The 10,057-nt window shown below is 46.2% G+C and overlaps 2 protein-coding genes and 1 pseudogene across 4 annotated transcripts in view; 1 reads left to right on the top strand and 2 right to left on the bottom strand.

The window, feature by feature from the left end:
• The window catches only part of LOC135634098 (probable protein phosphatase 2C 52), a 5,189-nt gene extending 1,066 nt beyond the window's left edge, over positions 1-4,123 (top strand). The window contains exons 3-9 of one of the 3 annotated variants that reach the window (XM_065144297.1): positions 692-819; positions 904-1,002; positions 1,121-1,279; positions 2,392-2,478; positions 2,946-3,037; positions 3,352-3,426; positions 3,655-4,123. In XM_065144297.1, the coding sequence (XP_065000369.1) occupies positions 692-819; positions 904-1,002; positions 1,121-1,279; positions 2,392-2,478; positions 2,946-3,037; positions 3,352-3,426; positions 3,655-3,834 (820 nt within the window). In that variant the 3' untranslated portion in view covers positions 3,835-4,123. Of the gene's footprint in view, positions 1-691; positions 820-903; positions 1,030-1,120; positions 1,280-2,391; positions 2,479-2,945; positions 3,038-3,351; positions 3,427-3,654 lie in introns of all 3 variants that reach the window. The other 2 variants (XM_065144296.1, XM_065144298.1) reach the window with 2 other exon arrangements.
• A 47-nt stretch (positions 4,124-4,170) lies between these two features.
• On the bottom strand, positions 4,171-6,256 carry LOC135634099 (hydroquinone glucosyltransferase-like; annotated as a pseudogene).
• A 179-nt stretch (positions 6,257-6,435) lies between these two features.
• On the bottom strand, positions 6,436-8,747 carry LOC135634097 (jasmonoyl--L-amino acid synthetase GH3.5-like). The gene is made up of 4 exons (XM_065144295.1): positions 8,275-8,747; positions 8,082-8,183; positions 7,117-7,940; positions 6,436-7,007 (listed from the first exon to the last, which is right to left on the bottom strand). The coding sequence occupies exons 1-4, from the start codon at positions 8,625-8,627 to the stop codon at positions 6,463-6,465; spliced, it is 1,824 nt and encodes a 607-aa protein (XP_065000367.1). The 5' UTR covers positions 8,628-8,747; the 3' UTR covers positions 6,436-6,462.
• Between the last annotated feature and the right edge of the window lie 1,310 nt (positions 8,748-10,057).

Raw genomic sequence — 10,057 nt, 5'->3', positions numbered from 1 at the left:
CGTGGTACGAGAAATTAAAACTCGTCGACGCATGCTTTAATTATAGGCCTTTTTAGTTTGATTCGTTGTCCTTTTATCATGTTCGGTACAAGTTTGTGTTTTGATAACATGGAGGATGACTCGTTGTCCTTTTTATCAAACCGAGATTGTTTTGATGAGATGCATGCAGGTGGGGGGCTGTCACCTTTTTCCCTATAAAAAAGAATGGAAGATAAGCAGTAGAATCAGCAGGTTTCTCGTGCACTAGTTTTAGTGTAGCTCTGGCCTTGTTCCTTTTATTATCTGTATATGAGACGTTTCCCTTTTTCCTATTGAAGTAGAGCTCAACCACGAAAAAATTGCCATATGGCCAGTACCAAATAGTTGAGAACTATGACTTCTTTGTTATTACTATTTTATTCTTTGGTCATGGCTGGTGATAAAGTTGTACCGACGAACCATGAGTCTCCCGGACATAGAACTGTGCATTCTGGCTGAACCGGGTACAAAAAAAAAAAAAGTAGAAGAAAAAGATGTTGCAGTGCATGAGGCTCTTGCTGATATCTAGGGAGGGATCAATGTATGCAGCCTTATCCCTGCTAGTGTTTCCATTGTCTAGCTGTTATGTAAAACTCACTAGAGCATATGAACATCATTTGTTTATTAATTTATTTCAAGGCTTGGTCTTACGGGTCACTGGACTTGTTTGCAGTGAGGATGGAAGTTTAACTTGTGGATACTCTAGCTTCAGGGGACAAAGAGTCAGCATGGAGGACTACTGTGATCTAAAATCAACTAAAATTGATGGGCATACAGTTCATCTTTTTGGAATATTTGATGGTCTGGTATTCTTTCCAGTAATCTCCATTTCTAAATGTCTTGAGTATGAAATGTCTCTATCTCAGAGACAAATTGGTGTTGTAGGACATGGTGGTTCACATGCTGCTGAATATTTGAAGGAACACTTATTTGAGAACCTCACGAGGCACCCACAATTCATGTCGGACACAAAACTTGCATTAAGTACTAACAGACTTGTGAAATTACTTGGTGCTTTTATAGCTTTTATATGTTGTTCTTTTTCTTTCTTTTTTGTCTCCGGTAAACCTTTTCAATTTGGGATTTTCATGTCAATTCTCAGGTGAAACATATAAAAAAACTGATTCAGACTTTTTAGCTGCTGAAAGCAATACTTCCAGAGATGATGGTTCTACAGCTTCTACAGCTGTTTTGATTGGCAAGCACTTATATGTAGCTAATGTTGGAGATTCACGTGCTGTAATATCAAAAACAGGCAAAGGTGATTTTTTTCTCTTGAACTCTTCCACTTTATTTTTTTAAATGAAAGTGCAGCTCTGAGTTCCATCCTCCTCCAGCCAGCATGTAGGATGCTGGTTTACTACCGCTAGGCTCATATAAAGGGACTGATAAGTGGCCTTGTGCATGACCAGCATGGCAAGGCTATGCTTCTGCAATCTTAAAATTACTAGATTTGGTTTGGTGTTTTGACTCTTTGCCATTTCATTATGTGAACTACTTGTGCCTCGACCTAAATGTTGGAACCTGGTGAAGCATGATTGAACACTTAATCATCCATGTACAGTCTCCAGGCATGTTGAATATTGGCCACATATGTATTTTGGATTTCTGTTTAGTCTTATTTTTAATGATGTATGCATACACTTATTTGGGTCGGTGATGAGGATTGTCATGCTTTTGTTTCTAGTAAAAATCGTCATGCTTCCTATAAGATACATATAGTAGAATAACACATTGCCTAAATTATACAAAAAATTATCTCAAACATAAAACAGAAGATAAATAATGATTAACTGCTGTGCGTGCAATGTCCATGCTTGTATATCTCAAACATAAAATAGAACATAGCATATCCTACGTTTCTCATATTAGTTATATTACTGCATACATTTTGCACTGTGTAGGTGTTACATGTCAGTGTCCTGTGATTGTTGAGCTAAAATACAATGTTTATGAATTATTTATAAAAAAGTCAATCCTACATAAATGAGAGACTAAGAGATGTGTGGTTATCTATATCTTAATGATATGTCTCATCACAAGTCGACAATGTTGACCCACAGTTGATGATCCTGAATTAGTAAGTGCAAACAGAAAGTAAAGGTTACAAGTTCATAGATTGTATAATTAGGTAGATATCTTGTATGCAACTAGTGGCTCTAGGTTCTGCAACATATCAAATTTACATGCTTGTAGACTGACATCAATGAGATCGATAGCCATAATGTTTCTATGACCACTTTGTTCTTTCATAGTTCAGTTTCCTTTTTCTCTGTCTCCTGATTTTTATCATGTCATGTGGCTACACTTCCAAAGCAGTTAAAATTAATGAGTTACTCATTAAGTATCATACTCCAATATTCTTGGTTGTAGCAATTCCTCTCTCCAATGATCACAAGCCAAACAGAAGTGATGAGCGCAAGAGGATTGAGGATGCTGGAGGGGTTGTCACGTGGACTGGTAAGTCTCAAAATTCTGAAAATGCTTGTCTTTCTCATTAAGACAAATGCTGTAGCAGTTTATCCCTTTAAAGCTTATGCATCAAGCATAATTTCTCAACCTACGAATTAGATATTAGCACAGAGGTTGACCTTCTTTTGTGATGCAATATTTCTCCTGTATACTTCTGCTTTGATTAGGATCCTAGCTGATGGACGAGAAATTTGCTCCATATTTGGAAATGATATGATAACCAACAAAAGAATACATTGACCGTTAGATTAGAGAAGTAAATCGTATAGCATATGGAGGGCCATTTGGATAAATTATTGCTTTTCTCGTTAAAATTTGTTTGTGGCAAGTAATCATATGGTTATGTCTTTCCTCTAAACTAATTGCATTTTATGTTATAGAGGGAAACAGGTGGCATTTGGATTGTGCAACATGAGCTGTTTCTTCTTTTAATTGTGGGCATATTTACTTTATAGGCACTTGGAGAGTTGGAGGCATATTGGCAATGTCACGAGCATTTGGTAACCGCCTTTTGAAACGATTTGTTGTGGCAGAGCCTGAGATTCAGGTATTTTGGCGCACATAGAAACTCAGCTCAAACTCTTTTTCATGATGACCCTATGAACTCATTTTGATCTTCGAAAGACTCGTGGGCCATACTGTTATTGTTCGTTCTGCTATTGTTTCTTGATAATGGTGCATGATTTTTGATTTGCCATAGGAGCACTATTGATGAAATGTTCTACAAGAAGCTCGCATGCTTTTGTTGTATTGTATGTTCCAGAATTTTCTGGTGCTTCATAGAGAAAATTAGACGCATTCAGTGGCATATTATGCCAAACTCGGTTAGCAAGTTGTTTTGTGTTTGATTATATTTGTCAGGAGCAAGTGGTGGATGAAGAACTGGAAATTCTGGTGTTGGCTAGTGACGGGCTGTGGGATGTGGTAGCAAATGAGGTTAGATTCTCCTCCCTCCTCTTAAATCCAATTACTTAACCAATACGATGAATCTCGTTTTACTTAACATTATTAGATCAGCTCAGTTATGATTACAAGTAAGAAAAATATGCTCGAGTTCATGTGTTCATTCAGTCCCTCTTAAATTTGATGGAATTTTGTTTGGCTCACCAAGTCACAGCACATTGAAACCGTGCATTGGTTTTCATTGTTTCTCATGTCGATCAGGATGCTGTCTCACTTGTGAGAGCGGAAGAGGAACCCGAGGCTGCTGCTCGGAAGTTGACGGAGACCGCCTTCTCGCGCGGCAGCGCAGACAACATTACATGCATCGTGGTCAGATTCCACCACGACAAGTTTGACGTAGATCAGTCTCCTTCTCCTCCTCCAACAGCTATTCAGGCTTGACGTCTTGAAGCAGTTTTCCCATCCATATATATATATATATATATATATATATATATATATATATATATGTATCGTTGGCTTGGTGGTGTGTACAACATAACCTGCTCTTCGTGTGTTCCTCGATCTCCCCTGTCAGCGGTCTATTGGCTGATAATTCCTCTTCATTTATTTATTTATTTTCCAAGTTATAGGAAATCCCCAAAGAAGAGCGTTCTGTTCCTGTTTCAATCTGCTCCGAATGGTAACACAATTTCAGCAGAATTCTTGAGGCGTGCAGTTTTTGGATTCACGACTCGGAATGGATATGGATTGTTTGTTGATGTGGCCATCACATATACATCACAAGCATTCTGACTTCAAATTTTAGATAAAGGCTTTGATTGCCGATAATGCCGGTTAAGTAATAGTTTCTTCTTTTTCTTCTTTTTGCCTGCGAGTAATAGTTAGTGGTAAAACATAAATAAACAAAATGTTGTATCTATTGCAAATGCAGCCGTGGATTCATTCGTGTATACAAACAGTTCCATCGTATTGATTGAAGCGTGGCTACGATGCTGAGATTCTCCTTTGACCTCACAAGTACACGAGGCAAAAGTTGAACATCAGTACAACAACAGCTACCGTGTACTGATTGATGTTGCCTTCTACCTAATGGTTGCTATGAAATTTTAAGAAATGGGATGGACTCGAAAACCCTTTTAGAGAATCTAAGGTTTTCCAATAGATTTGGTTACCTTCATTGGCTCCTCGTCTCTTGCTGCTCGACCAACTGCCGTGCGCCTTCATGTTTACGAGCGATCCAACGGCTGGAATAGCTTAGAGAAGAGGATCGGACGGTGAGGAGGGTATCATGAGGAGAAACCGAGACGTGGATCCGTGGATGGATGTTTCCCGCGTATTTTTTATCTTCTAACATCACGTCTGCTGGACGCCCCCACTGACCACGTCACCCCCGAAATCCAGCAAACTTTTCGTGGTTTCGGGTAAAACCGTCCAGTCATCGCAGAGAAGGGGGCAATTATCGCAGGCATGTGATTCGCGCGTGATGCAATCATTGAGTAAACGAGTCGGTTCAATTATTGCACACTGTTTGAACCAACGTCATCGTCCCTTTACGGCTGACTACGATTCGAAGGCTACTGTCCCGAGATGTGACTTTGGATCAGCGGCATCGCGAAGCAACCGCAACCTTCCATTTGCTGGCCACCTGGGCCAGGCGATCCAAGGAAGACCCATCCTTGGCTGGCGTCTTGGTGCCCGCCTCCTGCAGCGCCCGTACCTTGCTCCTCGCCCTCCTTCCTGCCTCCCGATCCATCAGCTGCTTCACCACCGACACCTCCCCCGCTGCCACCACGCCGTCGGGCCCCGCCTCCGGCCGCAGCGCCGCGCCCACCTCCTCCGCCAGCATCACCGCGTTCATCCTCTGTTCCGCGTACGGGCGATCATCGGCACGCCGCACGCCAAGCTCTCCAGCACGGAGTTCCAACCGCAGTGCGTCAGGAACCCGCCCGTCGACCCGTGCCGCAGCACCTCCACCTGCGGCGCCCACTGCGGCACTACTAGCCCCGCGTCCTTGGTCCTCTCCAGGAACCCCTCTGGCAGGTAGCACAGCGGGTCGACGCCGCTCGCTAGGCCCAAGTAAACGCCGCTGAGGCAACGCGCTGCCCACAGGAACCGGTGTCCGCTCGTCTCCAGCCCCCGGGCGAGCTCCCTCGTCTGCTCCGTCGAGAGGGTGCCGCCGCTCCCGAAAGCGACGAAGAGCACCGAACCTCGAGGCTGGTCGTCGAGCCACTGGAGGCACTCTGATCCCGACGACTCTTCCTGCTGCGACCACACGAGCGGGCCGGCAGGGTACACCGGAGGCCAGGTCAGTTCTGCTTCCTCGAGAGCCTTGTACGTGTCCGGCTCAAGATCCACAAAGCTGTTGACGAGGATGCCGTCCGTTTTCTTCGTTAAGTTTGCAATCTCTCAGCCCCATCGGTAGGCTTCGTTGTTTCGATTCTTCATCACGTCGGCGAGGTCTGCACTTCTGAGTGGGATGCACCCGGGTATGACCACCGGTTCCGGCAGGTCCCGGTCCTCGGACGAGGTGGTCGCGTGAAGGACCGGAAAGTGAACTATGATAGACAGCAACATGAAGTTTGCGGTAAAGAAGACGTAGCACGGGACGCCAACTTCTCTGGCGACAGGGAGGGCAGCGCTGTAAGAAGTCGGAGGAGGTGATGAAGGTGACAGTGAAGGAGTGGTGGAGGACGAGGCGCTCGGAGAGCTCGGCAAAGGGGATGAAGTGGCCCATCCCGGGGCTGGGGAGGACGGCTACATGGGGATGAGTTGGGCCTCCTCTCGCTTCCATGATAACCTTGTGCAGAGCTGTGTTCCCCTCCACCGATCTGAAGGCTGCAGCGGTTACTTCATTAAATACTGAGAGCTGCACGGTTCAGAAATTTAATGGCGGTTTAATCCATGCATTCGAACGAGAATGATTTCCAGGGATGAATTTTCTTTTTTCTTTTTTGTGTGTGTGGTGGTGACATTTCATTTGAATTCTACGTAGCCGAGCAATATTACTAAGGATCACAGATATACATACATATATGACAGAAAAAGCATGGGAAGAATAGGTTTGGTTTACATGGAATAGGCAGTACTGAAGTAACATGCCGTGACATTCCTGCACAGTATCTGCCAAACCTCGCTGTTGGACGGGCCGACGCAGCGCGGCGTCTTGAACTGGCTCATGGCACCCCCCAGGCGGATGTAATGATCCGAGATCTTCTGGAACGTTCCCCTGCGAACCACACGGAGCTCCAGAGCCCCGATGGCGCCGGCCTTCCTGGATCCCACGTAGCCGGCGTCGACGAAGGACAGGTCCAAGCAACTGCAGCAGCTGCGGAGAACCTCCTCCGCCGCGTCGGAGCACAGCTCCCAGAAGACCACGTAGTGGCCGATCTCCGTCGATGTGTCGACGTGGCTTGTGAAGTCCACCACCTCCAGCTTTTCCTCCGCCAGCAGCTTGGCGGCTGCTTCCACCGCCAACTGCAGATCCTTCTCGGTGTTCTTGTCGATGTTGATGCTCAGCATTAGGCTTCTTCTGCATACGAATTGGAGCTCCGGTGTGGAGTTGCGAAACCCGGCTATCCTCACGATGTCTCCCAGCCTGTATCGATATAAGCCTGTCACAAGATCCACACCGATTAGTGAGTGCTACGGAAAACATGGGGGATTCACTGCCACAGACACGAAGACCACGAGGAAACGAACGAGCAAATAGATAACGATTACCTGTAAAGTTGGTGACGACGACTTCGTACTGTTTGCCAACTTCGACTTGGGTCAGGCCTACCGGTTGGGCCTCGACATAGTGAATGGTTGAGGCAGTACCCTTCTCCGTCTCCGTCCCCTCGGGTTTCTCCAGAGGGATGAACTCGTAGTAGCCGATGTTAGGAAGCACCGCAAAGGTAGCCAACTCGGGAGGCAAACTGGGGTTGACATTGGCACCGATCCATCCTTCCGAAGAGCCATAGTCAGCACTCATGAGGGGCAGGCTTCCCGCATAATGCCTTAGTTTGTTCAAGTATGGCTCCATGGATCCCGTCATAATGCCATAGACATACTTGGCATTGGGCCACAGCGCCGGGATCACACCATACCAGTTGCTCAATCTCGAACACTTGCTGTGTATAGAATCTGCCAGGCCGGGGTTGGGGTTTAGAAGCTTAGAGACGGCTGCACGTATGGACGGGACGGTGATTCTGCTCGACAGAACACCTTCCCTGAGATCCGTGCAAAGTTCCTCCCACACCCGCTCAAACGTTCGGAAAGCATGAACGAGGCTGTGTGCGAAGGTGGAGGATACGATCTGGACTTCGTCCGAGTAGATCAGCCCGCACAGCAGGTGGCAATACAGTGACTGCTGGAAGTCTGGACCAAATATAACCTCATCGGGACTGCAACATTGCGATCGGATGTCCTTCATGGTGTGCTTGAATTGTTCGCTCCGGTATACGTTGGTCGTCGCTGTTGTGGCAGTGAGGCCCCCTTTGGTTTTGGCCTGCTTGCTGCTGTAAATGAACTGCAGAGCTTTCCCGTTGCCGATTGGATATTCTCTGCAAACACAACGTTTGATCATATGAGGACATACGGAATGCCAACCAATACTCTCACCCAGTAGAATTCAGCTTCCATGCTAAGCAAGCTTGAAGAAGAAGAAGAAGAAGAAGCAAGCTTAATCTGTTCAAGCTCCATACCGGTTTCTGAAAGCAAAGGAGGTCCGATATATCTGCATCGTGGAATGGATTAGCGCATCATTGAACGGCAACAGCTTGGGTTTCCCTTGTGTGGTACCGGAACTGTGGGGAGCAGACCAAGCTTCTCAAATGTTAGCAAGAGCAGGCACCGTAGAATAAAAAAAAGAGGCACGCAGAGGTCCAAAAGCATCACCTGAGCGAGATAGAAGTTATAGGCTTCCCTGTTAGAACAGGAGAAGTATCTCCATCGGCAATCCTCTGGATGTAGGGCTCCAAATCACTATGAGTGACCAAAGGGATGCAAGACTTGAAGCTGTCGGGGTCGGTTCTTCCTCCCAGGCCAAAGTTGTGCAAGTACTCTGCTTCACCGTTTTGTTCGAGAATCTCCCGAAGAGTCTCTCTCTGGAGCCGGCCGGCGTCCTTGGTCAGTGCTTCGAATTCGTTTATCACACTTGCGTGGCTAGAAACTCCCATCTTCTCGAGTAGTATCAGTGGACTTGGAAGAGGAAACCTGCACAGTTGTTGCTGGAAATGAGGAGGTTTCATGCCAGGAGAGAGGAACACGTTGAAGAGGCAAATGATTCACACGAGCAGACTATTCTATGTTCTGAGCAGCAGACTCCGAACAGAACCGTCTTCTTTTTCGGATCAATTGGATTAGCAGATAAAAATGGTGTCCAAACAAAAATGCAGATGAATGAAACAGAGACCATAAAAATAACAAAGAACAGAACGAGGAACCGTAACGAAAAATAAAGTAAGATTGAAGACTTCTTTGGGCTTTCCCGAGGAGAAGTCAAAAGGCCTTAAAAACACGAACTCGACACTAAAAGGATCTTGGAAAACGTAGCCCGAACCGAACATTCCTCAATCTTTTCGGTGGGTTCTCCGGAACAAGAACAGAACTAAGAAAGAGACCAAAAAGAGCACAAGGAATTCAAGCAAACACTGCCTTCGACTCGAGCAACAAGTATGGAGAGAAACAAAAGGATCGCAGACGTAGGCCTGCGAAGCCAAGGATTCCTCAGCAAATAGGCATCATATCCAATAAAAATCGGGCCTTGTTCCACAAGGAATCCAGCCGCCTCCCCTGTTCCCCCCCCCCCCCCCCCCCCTCACTCTATTCGTCGCCTCCACCCTCAGATCGAAAGCACCATTCCGTTGCAAGGAAAAGCCAACGGGAGACACAAAGCCAAAGGAATATTGCACGAGCATAAAGCTCTCACCTTTCTCTGTCTCGCCCTGCTGCTCTTGGTGAAGAGGAGCGAGGGAAGCTTCCGAATTTATAGCGGGAGGATCGGGAGGCCGAGCTCACTCGGGCCAAAGGACGACCGCTTCTAGCATTGTAATCGAGTGGTGAGCAGAGGAGAGAGATGAAATCAGCGAAGGCTGTCCGCCGACCGTGACGTGTAACCACTCGGTATCGGCTGCAGACGGTGCATACGGACAACAGCGGTCGGCTCCGAACCCAAAATGCGCGCCGCAACCTCCATTTTGAGCCACGGAGACCGGCATCGAATGGGGGACTCCATTAAGTCGACTTTTTCTCTACTGTGCTGCTGTCATGGACGATGATGCAATTAACATGAGTCAAAAACTAAATCATAAAGAACCAAAAGAAAGATTCTGAAGCAGTCCAATCTGTTATCAGCCATCCTCAATGGAGTAGTGTTTTGGCTTCCCAAATAAGGATCTGCTTCCGGTAGCGGGTGGGACATGTAGCTCGATCTCATAAACTTAATCGCACGTGCTCTCTATTGGACCAAAAAAGATACGACGACCGATCACGACAGCATATAAAAGCACATGAGTATATATTGTACATGCGTAGACTTTGTGTGTTTGTATTTGTGGTGGTGTGTGTGACGTGACGCGTGTGTAAAAGTCAAGTAGGTAAATAGCGACAACATAACAATGGCACCACGCACGCCACTTTCGAGTGTCAGTGTCCTCCTCTGCAAAAGAGAAAGATTGGT

Source organism: Musa acuminata, chromosome BXJ3-3, assembly GCF_036884655.1.
Source record: "Musa acuminata AAA Group cultivar baxijiao chromosome BXJ3-3, Cavendish_Baxijiao_AAA, whole genome shotgun sequence".
Lineage (NCBI taxonomy): Eukaryota > Viridiplantae > Streptophyta > Magnoliopsida > Zingiberales > Musaceae > Musa > Musa acuminata.
The sequence above is the reverse complement of the archived record's forward strand: the minus strand, read 5'-3'. Positions and strand labels throughout refer to the sequence as shown.